Source organism: Lottia gigantea, assembly GCF_000327385.1.
Source record: "Lottia gigantea unplaced genomic scaffold LOTGIsca_43, whole genome shotgun sequence".
NCBI lineage: Eukaryota > Metazoa > Mollusca > Gastropoda > Lottiidae > Lottia > Lottia gigantea.
In genome coordinates, this window is record NW_008709504.1 from 1,487,112 (window position 1) to 1,502,432 (window position 15,321).

The 15,321-nt window shown below is 33.4% G+C and overlaps 1 protein-coding gene across 1 annotated transcript; it reads right to left on the minus strand.

The window, feature by feature from the left end:
- Positions 1-6,958: 6,958 nt before the first annotated feature.
- On the minus strand, positions 6,959-7,123 carry LOTGIDRAFT_98243 (hypothetical protein; the record flags this gene model as incomplete). The annotated part of the gene is made up of 1 exon (XM_009060596.1): positions 6,959-7,123. A coding segment is annotated over one exon (165 nt), but the record flags the coding sequence as incomplete, so codon positions are not given.
- Between the last annotated feature and the right edge of the window lie 8,198 nt (positions 7,124-15,321).

Here is a 15,321-nt window from a genome sequence, read left to right on the forward strand (position 1 = left end):
AGCAGTACATTCGAAGAACGCACTGCAATAATAAAAAACTAAGGTATATGGATATACTACTTCTGCATTTATTACATACCACGTTTCGGAACACATACATGTAACGTTATGTGTTCCGAAACGTAGTATGTAATAAAATGCAGAAGTAGTATAATCTTCCTACCTCTATATGTCTTATAAACAATAAAAGAATATAATATAAACATATAAAATAGATTATCAAACGGCACGTAAAAACCATTAAACTGTTTAAAAACCGGTTATTAGTAAAGGTAGGACGAAATGGAATACGGCATATAAAAAACAGTTAAGGTATTAAAAATAACAGTAATAAATAAATGTAAAACAAAATGATAAACGGTATGTTAATACAGTTCGAGACTATTTGAATAACAGTAGTAAATTATGGTAAAACAGTTCGAGACTATTTGAATAACAGTAGTAAATTATGTTAAAACAAAATGATAAACGGTATGTTAAAACACTTCGAGTCTACTTGAATAACAGTAGTAAATTATGGTAAACACAATGATGAACGGTATGTTAAAACAATAATGATACTAATTGAATATCAGTAATACAATATGGTGAAACGAAATGAAATGAAACGTACACAAGTATTATTAGAAAATTAATCAAAACCTAAATTTACTTCTAATTTGAACCTATGAGTTGCTTCCTGGTGTTCGACATCTTTGTTAAATAACATCCCAGGTCGGTTTGTATAGAATCAACAGTCATTATAAAAGTAAACAGGTGAAGCTCAGATATAATATTAAAACTAGGGTCAGATTTGAAACAAGTATAACATATAAGCATCATATGGTACATTTCATCAAAATGTGAAATTCATCCTCTATTTCGCCGCTATCACAAAATATGCATTTTCGTTGTTCTATTGGAGTAGGGGGCTTGTTATATCGTCCAGTTTCAATGGCAATTGGTAGGCTGCCACTTCTAACTAAGCAAATAAGTCGTCTATGATATTTTTTTAATTCGAATGTCAGTGACGTATGGCTTGTTATGGCTTGACAGGTTTGATGCAGGTAATTACACTGTTAGTCAACACTCTGAGAAAACAAATTACTTTTTTCATTTGCAAACCCATTTTTTTCTCTATGAACCAAAATTGCATAGCAGTTTAAAAATGTTTGTAGTATTAGCACTTTTTAACGATGTACAAGTCTTGCAATTAATAAAGTACATTTAATAAAAGTTAGACAATGGTGTTATAAAAATAACTTTGATTCTTAAATTGTAATTTTAATACTTAAAAATAAATACAGTTGTAGTGGCCTTTCTTTAACCTCAATGTATTCTAATCTCCATGCGATGCACATCCCTTTGACACTCAAGTAGATCTGAAAAATTTGTCGCTGTAAATAATGCAAATCTTGTCTGGACTAGAAAAAAAAAACAAGTTGGCATAACGCAGACACCATAATATTGAGCGGTAATGTCGCCGTTTCTCACAACAGTGACACTACCTCACATAGGCTTACACGACTTGTCCACTTTTTATAATATTTCTTAATAATGGCTTTTCTTATACTCGTAATATTTTCAAAGTTATTTTTGAAGTGATGAAATACTTGAATTTGTCATATTTATTCCCGTGACATTGGGTCTAAATTTTCAAGGTCGCACGAGTAGATTCTCCAAACTAACCGATAATTTTTAAAGCTCAGAATTGCGGTATTTCTTAAGAAAATGAATATTTATCAGTTGTTATTATTTTGTTACAAAGAGAAGTGTCGTATTTCGATCGTTAAATGATGAGTTGTGAATTTTAGCAAATGGGCCATATCTATGCTGTTCTTTTCTACCTCCTCAAAATGTCTTCTGCTATTCACTTCAGTTTAATACCTTATTCAGAACAATCTGGGACTACGATACTATTTATTATAGTAACAATCATGCCTCATTTGTTTCTGTGCCGAATCTTAGACTAGTCCTCGAGAAAAATTAATCTAAGGTGTGACGAATTATCAGAATCTCAATGTTTTAGTCAGTCAATCATAAGTTAAGTTTAATTTATTTTTATGATTTTTTTTTTATTATCAATACAAAACAAACAAAAACAACAAAACTAGCTTTTTATATATCGTTTGCCGGCGTCGCCGACTTTCAGTTGGGAATCGATTAGTAACATCGTTGGACATTCAACGACCGATAATCGATTGTCGCCGACAATCGGAACATCACTAATAATTACCTTGTAATTAGCTAATTACGATGGGATTACAGGCTGTCACTTAATACAGATTATCAGGTCTCACAATTTCCATTAACTGAAGTGGATTGCAGACGACATTTCTGGGAGTAGAAAAGAACAGCATAGATATGGCCCATTTGCAAAAATTATAACTAGAACTGCTCTATTAACAGTACTGATGCAGGGCGTGTTACGACTTTCATGTACATACGTAGATAATCTATTGCAATTACATTGATGTAAATACTTTTCTGCATCTCTAAATGCAAATATGCGTAAGTGTGTGGAGTTTTAAGTATATTGACTAAGAATAAGAGAATGTTTGTCAATTAATAAAGACCAAGTTTGATGAATTTCGTACAATAATAAGAAAGTTGGTAATGCGCATGTGTACAACAAGAATTCAAAATTACCATTAAATTTAGAATTGGATTATACACATACAAAGTTTGATGAAATTCAGATAAGAAATAAGATAGTTGGCAAATTAAGTGGGAATTTAAGTGGGGTTATTCCTTTAAGGTACTTACTGAAACTACAGTATAACAGGGTTCAATCCAGCCTAGAGCTTATTTATATATTATAACTGGACATAAAACATATTAAACAAATATAAAAGGGAGTGTGTCTTTAAGATGAAAAGGCATTTTCATTTTAATTAGAGTTGACAGACCGATGACAGCGTATTTAGACTACAGTAATTACACCATGTTAAGTGTATGGATTTTGAATTTGCATGTAAGGCATACATGTTATATATCACTGGAAAGCTCAGGATCTCGGCATTATGAATCCGAAAATACTATTGCTCTATCTCTGTTAAGTCAAGAAAAGGCGATATTTTCTAAAGCTAGAAACGTTTATAACAGACATAAATCAAACGGTAACAAACAAATATATTTATTAGCAAGAAATAAATATAACAAAGTAAAAAAACGGTCAAAATATAAATTTGCTAAAGACTTTGGTAGTAGACTGAATAAATTGTCAAAAAATAACCCTAAGGAATATTGGTCTACGCCAAATGGCAAAAACAATACCAGAATAAAATCAACACTTACGGCCAAAGACTTATACGAACACCTTCAAAAAATCTTAGGTAACATACCAACATAATTTGGTCAAAATGAACAATATATCAGTCAATATATTAATCAATACGAGAATGATAATAATAATGCTAATAGCCTCAATACGCGTATAACCGAATAGGAGGGTACAAAACCAATCAAAAAGTTGAAACGAGTTGTGGTGCTGATGGTATTCCACCAGAATTCTTCTTAGATAGTGGTGCCATTTTGATCCCTATTGTAACTAAGCTCTTTAATTACATATTTGATACAAATAATTAGAAATGTTTTGATAATATAGATAGAAGTCTACTACTCCATAAATTATGGAAATTTGGAACTGACACAAAAATTGTTCGTCTCATAAAATCGATATATTCAAATATAAAAATTTGCGTCAGACATATTGTGAAATTTCGGACTATTTCGATAGCTTTTAGGCGTGAAACAAGGGGAACCTTTATCCCCACTCATGTTTCTTGTATTTATGTATGATATTGAAGAATTTTTACACTATTTTACGTTATTCGACAGGATTATTCAAACTAAATACTTATTTATTATACATAATTTTATTCGCTGACGACATGGTGATATTTGCTAAATCTGAATCTATGCTAAAAAAAACTCTTAAATAAATTTCCATCATACTGTATACAATGGCGACTAGAGATCAATTCTGCCAAACTAAAATAGTTGTTTTTCAAAAAGGTACTACTTGAAGTAGTGAACGAATATGTTTATTTAGGAGTTTTATTAGAAAGAAACGGTAAATCCAAGAATGCTCAAAAAAGAATGTCCGAAAAGGTTCTAAAGGCTTTAAACTGTTTGTTTGTTCAAACCAGTAACTGTTATCTTGCAATTGATGTTATGTGTCATTTATTTGACTCTCTTGTAGCACCGATATTAAACTATGGGTGTGAAATATGGGGGTTCTGTGATACATCAATCATCGAAAACGTGCATAAAAAATTTATTAGAAAAATCCTAAACCTCTCAAACTTGGCGCCAATTTGTTTTTTATTGGGGGAGCTCGGACGATTCCCATAATGGGTTATTCAAACTCAAAGCATATTGAAATTTTGGATAAAAATAGTTTCAAAGAAAGATGGTATTTTATATGATTTATACCAACATCTGAAACATGATTCTGATATAGGTTTTAAAAACTGTTTCTATCTTGGGAAAGCCAATATAATCTAGAATCATTTAACTTCACAACAATACAGAAAAGAGTACGTGATCAATATATTCAAAACTGGTATTCAAAAATTAGTGTCTAAATAAAACTGAAATCATACATTTCTTATTACGAAGGTTATGAATGTGCTGCATATTTAACTGAATCTGTTGTAACACCAATATGATAGAAAATGAATTTCATTTTGCTGTCCAGCTTATAGAGTTATAAGAATAAAGTTCCTCCCAAGATGTTGGAGTTGGCTTTCAATTTATAAATTTCAAAGTATTATGAAAAACAAATCTGAAACTATTATTATAAATCTGTCAAGATATATTTACTATTCGTGGCAAAAACGAAAACAATATCTTGAGAAGTTATAGTCATCTATCAACTGTTCTTGTATATAATATATATCAATATAATTTAGTATTCGTTGAATCTGTTCTCCGTGATAAGCTACACAGTTCTACACATTCTACAAAATTTGTTTGTTAATTAATTGTTATATAACTTATGCTATAGCAATATGTATTGTATTGTACATGTAAATGCTGATTGCAATAAATCAAAATCAAAATCAAGTCACCTGTTAGAAGGCTTTAAAGATGCAAACTCATTATTATTAGTTATCTATTAATTAGTATGAGCCTTCAAATTTCGAACCTGAAATTGAAAACAAGCAAGAGCGAAATTCAAAAATCGGCTTCCTAGAGTTTTCTTTAATTTTTGTGTTCTTTCATTTGACACCAAAATCATCAAAATCGGAAAAGAAGTAATCTCTGAATAAAGTTTTGAATAATTTCAGAAAAATCAAAATGGCGGCCAACTTATCAATTTTCGTGTCTAGTAAATGGCTCTGTATTTTAAAGTCATAACGCTATCTACTAATTAGTCTTAGTTTCAGTGACCTTCATACATAAAAAACGAAAGTGGGTCAACCGGAAGCTAGCACCTTATTTCGCATCAACCGGATGTGATGCAAATTTTTGATTGTGTCGATTTGTTTTCTGTTGTGATCTGTTTTGGCATCAGAAATTTCAAATCAGTCGGACGCATAGCCGAGAAAATGAAAAATTTTGCGAAATTCTGCTAAAAAATTCGATTTTTTTTTAACTGCTATCATATAAGATATTCGGGCGAAATTCTAAAACTGAAAACCCGAGCAAAATCTCTCCAAAATTGTGCCTTCTAGAGTCAATTGTCTACTTTTTGCACATTTTGCAACGTGCCACTATCCGTTTTGCAAAATTGTTCCAATTTATATTCATTAGTTAAAACACCGAATATGCAGATCCAATGCATTGCTAATCTTGCTGTAACTATTACCGTTTCTGCAGAGTACTCGACACAAACTCATACTTTTTTTAAAGTACGAAGACAAGGCAAATATTCATTTTCTTAAGAAATACCACAAATTCTGAGCTTTAAAAAATATCGGTTAGTTTGGGGAATATACTCGTGCGACCTTCAAAATTTAAACCCAGTGTCAAGGGAATAAATATGACAAATGCAAGTATTTCACCACTTATCTTCGGCAAACTTTTGGGAGTTTTTCGAAATTTTGAATAACTACCACCCTTCTGTAAAACTGACCGCAAGTATTTCTGAAAATAGTATGAACTTCTTGGAAACAAGAAACTAGATATAAAAGTATATTTTAAAGAAAAGAAAAGATCATTTATATAGATAGCATATAATGTCGGTGACATTAAGCATCCTTGCTTAACCCCTGCATCTAATGAGATAAGTTATTATTTACTCTGACACAACTAGAACTGTTGTTATACAATAATTGAGCAGCATTTAAAAGTTTACCGGATATTCCAGTACATTTTTATACGCCCTCATCTCTCTATGTGGACATATATTGTCGGCACCCCTGTCCGTCATTCCGTCAACGTTTGCTTGTAAACGCTCTAAAAACCAGATTCATAAAACAAAGATCAAGTTCGAATTTGAGCTATTTTCGACCGTTAGAAGCAGTGTTATTGCCCTTGCCCCAAAATCTCTTAGTTTTGAACCAATGTTGATGAAACTTAAAATATATGTTATTGGACCTAAATCGAAAGGTTTGAGAAAGTTTAGTTTACTTTTGATTAAATTTAAGGCTTTTTAAGACTTAGGCCTCTTACGTCAGTTTATCAACATTAATGGCTCGTAAACACTCTAAAAACTAGAGTGTTTGAAGGAATCAGATGAAATTCAGTATGTGCATACATATTCATGAAACGAAGGTCCGTCGGTCCGTCCGTCCGTCAACATTTGCTTGTAAACGCTCTAAAAACTAGATTTTTTGATGGAATCAAATGAAATTCGGCATGTGTATACATAAAATGAATATCAAGTTCGAATATTTTAGCTATTTTCGACCGTTAGAAGCAGAGTTATTGCCCTTGCCCAAAAATCTGGAATATTTACCATCCGCATGCCGTGGTGGGCGTATATGGCTGTGGTCCACTATCTTAGTTTATGCCATAAAAGGGGACGTTTTATACAGTCAAAACATTTTTTAAAATCTATAAAACATATAAATGTTGACTTCTTGCTTAATTTGCGTTCATTAATTACGTTAAAAAGTGAAAAGATATGACCTGCACAACTACGACGTTTTCTATAGCCATTTTGGTAATCTGATAAGATGTCATTACATTCAAGCCATTTGTTAATTCTCTTATTTCATATATTACAATAAACTGTACTAGGCAGTGAAATTAAAGAAATCCTCCTATAGTTATTTGGGTTAAGTATATCATAGCTTCCTGGTTTGAATATAGGTTGTATTACACTTTTGGTCCATTGATCCGATACAATACCCAACTCAAAGCAGGGAGCACGTGATTTATGCAGAATTGTTATCGCAGTATCGTTTTTAAGCACCATTGCTGGTATTTGATCATAACCACTGGAGTTTTAACATTTCAACTCTCTAACAGACCGAGTGACTTCTTCTATAGGATAATTAAAGTCGGGATTTTGATCGGGGGGGTTTTCGTTCTAAACAGTATTGGGCTTTTAACGTCTTTTTTCACAATGCTTTTTGGATTTAAGCCAAGCTTTTTCATAAAGTTTTACTTTATTCTACTGCTCTTGTAGCTCCGTGCCAGTAGGCTTTGTATTTAGACTTATGTTTTGTCACTTTTCCCACGTCCTTGTATCGACTTGTGATACGTGATTCCATGTGCCCTTGAATCAGCTGTTAGATTTTGTCGTATGAACCCTGAACATTGTTTTCATCGCAAATTACTCGTGTTTAATGTGTATAACGCTTCGTGGGGCACACACACGTATAGTCAACGACTGATCGGCCGTTTTAGAGATACAAGTGAAGTCTTGCGAACCAGTTCTTCCTTTTAGCATTGTAAGATTTGAGACTGTCAGAAAGTCGGTGAATAAATCACCATATTGTCTATAATGTCATGTGGTGGTATATTGTCCACCCCATCGATCACGTCAGATATATCTCCACATCGGGCATTAAAACCACCGAAAACCTGAATATTTCCTATGTTCTGGTAACAGTATATCTGTTCAAGAAGCGAGCCAAAGAATGTACTAGGATCATTAATTCTAGTTGAGCCCTCAGGCGTCTACCGATCAGATTTTCTTTTACCAGGAAACCAACTCCATTGCTGCCTCGTTTAGACTTTTTGTTCTGCGTCTTTCGGTTATTTCCAAGCCATTCGTATCCTGGTAAATTTAAAACTTGATGTTTGGTTAAAAACGTTTCACAAATTCCTAAAATGTCACAATCGCCATATTCAACCTTTTGTCTGAATTCTAGGTTGACGTACTGCTTTGATGAGAATCCACAACAGTTCCATAGACCGAGTCTTAAATGGCGTCATTCCGTTTTGTTAAACAGTCTTCCAGCTTTAATTGTGAATTTCTTATCTTTTCAAATTTCTCTCAGAAAATCTCTCTCGCAAATTTGTTTCGTGCCTTCTTTCATCTAGTGATTTATAATTTTCTACGCACACTTATTACATTTTGGCGACTCTTCGAGGATCCGCTCTGCCTCATAATATTCTTGATGTCATCGTGTTTTTGTATAGTTATCGTCACAAGACCTGGCCATGGACTTTGAGTTTTTGAGTGTTTTTGATTAAGTAGTTTCACATGAGACACATTAACAACGGTGAGTTCGTTCATTTTTCCAAGTAAAAGATCAGGGTTTTGCTCTCCGTTCTTATCATCGAGATTTTTAATCACCAGCTTATAAGGTTGCATTGACACATTTCCTTCAAATTTTGATCAAATTCAAATTTCACTTTATTAATTTCCTGGCCTACTTTCTCATGTATATTGTCTTTAACTTTCACTTCCAACTTTTCAATATGAACCTCGCTTATTGTCAATCATATTTGAAACCTTCTCTTCTATTCTTTTCTCTTGACTTATTATCTGGCATTTGTGAATGGGTAGCTGTTATTTGTGTACTTAGACATGATACCATTTTCATCAATTCCTTAAACTATCTATCATAGTTGTCTTCAGAAGAGTACGATTTTGGTTTCTTATCGCAGTTATCTTCGTCTGGTGAATCTGAGTTGCTATCTTAGGGTCTTTTTGTGCTGTTCAGTCTGTCTCTTCTCTCTTCTAGTTTCTCCGTTTGAGAATTCAAATTCGGATCGGCCATCATGACTTCACGTAGCTTTCAGATGAAGTTAGGTTCATAATTAACGATTCAGATTAAATAAAAAATACACATCAGTAACTAAAACAGTAGTTAGTTCCTATTTCTCCACTATTATTCCAATTAAAAAACGTAAAAACTGTCCTTAAATTGTTATAAAATACAAACTAAAACAACTAGGTAACTAAGTAAAGTGTTATGGTTCGCTGAATTTCGCAGCTCAATTAAAACGTGACCACCCAGTTCGATTACTACTACTACTAGTACTACTATATATAGTTTGCCTTCGTCGCCGAGTTTGGCGTTTGGTTGGTAGATGACAAGTTAACGTTCGCTTCCAGCGGATGCTGATATCTCAGAGTTTCAGTTGGGAGTCGATATATTCCAGTGAACGAAGTCACGTGACAAACTAGCGGAACCCGTGTCTGCATAAACATTCCATGGAACACAATCTGGGCCACATTATGTTGTTTCAATGACTTTTAGCAATAAATCACTCTTAGTTTTACTTGAATTATTTTGTTAGTCACTATTCTTTTTTTAAATCATTATTCTTTAAAGAAATTGTCATTAGTTATAATGAAATAGTATTAAAGATAAGTGTATTTCTCGACTTATTTATAGATCAAACATCATACACGAAAATAGGTGACGCATTTTGCAGCCGTTGTCGAGTTAGTTACTCATGAAATATAGGTCTAGGTGAGGGATTCTTAAAGAAAATTGAAACATACCAATTATAATTATTTTATAGAATATCTGAGAAAACATCTAAGACATAAAACAAATTCTGCTTTCCTAATTTCGACGAAATTAGGTCTTGAATCCTTATATGCACGAATATAGGTTACACCACTGTATTTCAATGCTGAAATTCAGAGTCCCTACTTGTGACCTAGATCAGATAATCAATAGGAGAGTATCTCCTATAAAACCTTATACTACTAGATAATATACCATTGGTAACACTAGTCACAGAGGTCCCCCTGGATAGAGCTGACCGAGAAGAGTTCCAACCTCTCAGTTGGAGTCAGGGCTCATTCTGAAGGTACATGTTCGATTACTTTCGCCACGCTTCCACGACTATGTTACTCGAGCATTTTTTGACATGCGCAGTGCAAGCGAGTAAACAACGGTTTTGCGCTTACCCGAGGAAACTGTTTTGGTTGCCGTGTTTCTGTGAGCGGTTTTGCCTGGAAGACAATTACTGATGGTGCTTGAAATAACATATTCCAAATCTGCGAAGAAAAGAACAGTGAACATGTCAGTGCACCACATGCTTAGTCGACAATAAAGGTACGCAATTCTACCTCCGCGGAAACTCGCTTACACGGTGTTAAACTACAGCAATACAATTGATACTAACTCATCTGATAGGGACAGGTGCTTCATTTTTTTTTTGACCAATCATACTTTAGTCTCAGAAATGGAATTTGTTTTAGCTGAGCTAATCAGTAATAGTGTTCACAGCTCACAGACCAAATTTAAGCCTTAAAATCCACGTGTGTCCTGAATTATCCGCGTTTTAATGTTAAGATACTCTGGGATATATAGAAAACACATTTATAGAAATAGTGAGTAAAATTCCTTGTTTGAAATATTTTTTAATGAATTTTGCGATTTCCGTACATGTCAAGTACTTCTAAAGACTATTTACATATATTCAAGACTAAAATCAACACGCCAAAAATGCCCCATCTGTCCCTTTAAGTTCGTGGATAGTTTTGACACGGGCAATGGCAATCCTGCAATCGCCGAGGGCAACTTTAATGGCAAAATATTTGACTTGCTCGCACTGTCCGCCATCTTCTCACATTGCACACTGAGATAGTTGCCGAAGTAACCGGTGGGTACTTCGGTCTGGAGTGAGTAAGCGCGAATAATGAGTAGTGGCGGCGCATGTAATCGAAGCTGTAAAGGAAATTTGGTCTGTATAGCCTTAAAAAAGATAGCTTGCCAGACAAGTTAACATACGCTCACTACCAGCTGTCGTATATGATAACAAAGTCTTTGGTGTCTTAGTAAGGAATTTTAATCTAATATGCAATAAACTCTTCCATATCACCTTGTGTTGTTTTAGATTACATGAAGTCAATGAACACTGTTATGCACGTGAAAATGGATATCACGTGACACAGCTCAAACAAAATGGACGCGCAGTCAACATCAAATGAATCTGATAAAGAATTGCTAATTGCAACTCAAATCATAGAAAATACTCTCCCTCCATCTAATTCGGACGAAGAATTGATAGCAGCCAGCATAGAATTTTTGGATTGTATTTTGGAATCAGGTATTGATAAAAACATCCTCTGATATATCGGATGCAGAAGAAACTGTGAATGATCAAGATCAGCGCTTCTGTGCTTCAAAATATGAAGAAATTATGGAAGTTGCCCAGACAGCAATTCCAAAAAACGCGTTGAGGCGTAAATAAATGGGCGAGAAAAACATTTGAACTGTGGTCGATATGGTGTAATAATCAACGTAAGGAAGGTGAACCCAAAATACAGCATGATTTGGAACACATGGATAACAAAGAGTTGAACTTTTGGCTGAGTAACTGGCGTGGTAAATACTCATAAGTACCCTTACAGCTATATACCACGGCGTGGTAACTTGTTAAATTGGGCCAATGTCACCATGTTAGTCTATGGAGAAAAAACGTGGTATTTAAATTTTACCAGGTTTTTTTTATTTAGGGGATTTCATCCATTTTTTTTAATATTTAAAAAAATCACACTTTTTAGGTTTCAAAAATATAAATATTGTGCACATTTCACATTGTTAGCACAATAAAATAAACATTTTAAATTTCACAGTCCAAAACATTTCTACAATCGCTATATGATGTGAACCATAAGGAATACGTCAGCAATTCGTATATAGATATACTTTTGACAGACTTTTTAAATTCCAAGCTATAATACTGTATATTCCTGGTTCCCAGCGTGGGTTTCTTTTCATTCCCTGAGGTGTAAGGTGCGACTAACTATTGTAGGAGAAGAATTATAAAGTTTCAGGATTTATAGTGCCCTTCGATCCCAAGCGAACCTCGACACTTTAGTCATCAAAACTAAAGCTAGAAATAAACTTAATGCGGCGGATAATATATGCGTAGGATTTGTCGACACTGTTCCTATATTTGGACTATTAGTGCAAGGAAAACAACAAAGCCTAATCCTACTGAGCATCTAATTGCTTATTTGATTAGTATATGATCATATGGGTGATTATTATGAATGAAAAATCATAACATTTGCAATGTTTTGATTGTTATGAGGCATTGTCTTTCGACATGCGTTTAGTCTGTAGCTTGTAAATACTCGAGAAGGCACAATTCTTAACGATTTGGACGAAACTTGGTGAACCCTATATTGCTCTGTGACCTAGGTCAGTGCTTTCATTGAGACTCGTCTCAAAACACCCTAACGATATAACTTGTTCTTAAGCTAGTAAATGTAAAAGGCACAATTATTGATAAATTTAGATAAATTTACATAAAATTTCATAATAATCATTTAGAAATCTCATTAAAAGTGTTGAAAACTGTGTAATTAGTTATTTTCCTTGTTTTTTGAAAAGAGTTCTATTTCAAGCTTTAACACACTCTTACAGTTCGTGGCAGATCAGGACGGAATTATTAATTTTCAAGGAGTTTAACGTCCTACTTTTCTGTTTCACTTAGAGAAGAGCCGTATACAAAACGACAAAAAAAAAATGCCTGGAAGAAGTGTATGGCTAAGGGTTGAGTATAATGAACTGGTGATGGGTAGCGGTTCTGCCAAATGTTTAACATCGCCCAAGGATGAACCATATTGAAAAAAATGGGGAATTTCAAATATGAGGTATTGCTCTTGTTTTTTTGAAATTTAATTTAAACGAAGCTGACAAATGTTACATTGCCTGAAAAACTATCTGAGACTCGACTGACTCACTCTTTTGAGCTAACTGAATTGTTTGTTTCCAGACGTCAGAAAAGATACAGATATTTATAGTCTAGGTCAGTACTAATACATATATTGATAGTGCCTGATTGCAGTTTCTAGTCTAGGTCAGTAATAATACATATATTGATAGTGCCTGATTGTAGTACGTAGTCTAGGTCAGTAATAATACATATATTGGTAGTGTCTGATTGTAAAATGTAGTCTAGGTCAGTAATAATACATAAATTGATAGTGTCTGATTGTAGCATGCAGTCCAGGTTAGTAATAATACATATATTGGTAGTGTCTGATTGTACAATGTAGTCTAGGTCAGTAATAATGCATATATTGATAGCGCTTGAATGTAGTATTAGTCTAGGTCAGTAATGATATATATATTGATAGTGCCTGATTGTAGTATGCAGTCTAGGTTAGTAATAATACATATATTGGTAGTGTCTGAGTGTAGTATGTAGTCTAGGTCAGTAATAATACATATATTGATAGTGCTTGAATGTAGTATTAGTCTAGGTCAGTAATGATATATATATTGATAGTGCCTGATTGTAGTATGCAGTCTAGGTTAGTAATAATACATATATTGGTAGTGTCTGATTGTAAAATGTAGTCTAGGTCAGTAATAATACATATATTGATAGTGTCTGAGTGTAGTATGTAGTCTAGGTCAGTAATAATACATATATTGATAGTGCTTGATTGTAGTATGTAGTCTAGGTCAGTAATGATATATATATTGATAGTGCCTGATTGTAGTATGTAGTCTAGGTCAGTAATAATACATATATTGGTAGTGCCTGATTGTAGTATGTGGTCTAGGTCAGTAATAATACATATATTGGTAGTGTCTGATTGTAAAATGTAGTCTAGGTCAGTAATAATACAGATATTGATAGTATTTGACTGTAGTATGTAGTCTAGGTCAGTAATGTGACAGATATTTATAGCGTATGACTGCAGTATGTAGTAAAGTTTAGTAATAATACATATTATATTGATAGTGTTTGACTGTGGTATTAGTCTATATCTGTATCATTACTTACCTCTACTACATACTACAGTCAGATACTTTCAATATCTGTATCATTACTGATCTCTACTACACACTACAGTCACACACTATGAAGATCTGTATCATTACTAAACTCTACTACATACTAAAGTCAAACACTATCAATATCTGTATCATTACTAAACTCTACTACAAACTACAGTCAAACACTATCAATATCTGTATCATTTCTGATCTCTACTGCATACAACAGTCAAACACTCTCAATATCTTTATTCCTGATCTCTACTACATGCTACAGTCAGATACTTTAAATATCTATATCATTACTGGTCTCTACTACATACTAAAGTCAAACACTATCAATATCTGTATTTGTACTGACTATGTACTAATCAAACACTATCAATATCTGTATCATTACTGACCTTAACTACATACTACAGTCAGACACTATCAATGTATGTATCATTACTGACCACTACTACATACTGCAATTAAAAAGTATCAATATCTGTATCATTATTGACCTCTACTACATACTACAGTCAAACACTATCAATATCTGTATCATTACTGACCTAGACAACATACTACAGTCAAATACTATCAATATCTGTATTTTTACTGACTACGTACTAATCAAACACTATCAATATATGTATCATTACTGACCTTAACTACATACTACAATTAAAAAGTATCAATATATGTATTATCACTGACCTCTACTACATACAACAGTCAAACACAATCAATATTGAATAATTCTGGACACACGTGAGTTTGAAGGCTCAAATTTTAACGGTTAGCTGTGAACACTATTACTGATTGGCTTAGCCAAGAAAATCTTGTTTCTGATTGGTTAAAAAATAGGCTTAACTGTCCGATTAACAAAAAATATTTGTTCTGGGTGCAATAAAATTGTTCAATGCTGCATGAATCGAGTTGAAAAGTAGGCCATGTTTCCACTTTCTTGAGAATTTTAAGGAACTTTAGCGGTTTTTACATAATTTATTTCTTTGTTTCGAAGTTCATGTTAATTCTGAACACTTTTAGGAATATAGAATCGTTTGGAGAAACAACATGTGTTAGTGAAGGACGACAAATTGGAAAAGGTTTGAATGAAAGACTAACAAGTCAGTATTTTCACATGATAGCTTTTTATACGCCCACATGAATATGTGGTCGTATATTGTCGTCGCCCCTGTCCGTCGGTCAGTCCGTCAACATTTCTTGTGAGCACTATAGAGACTACAGT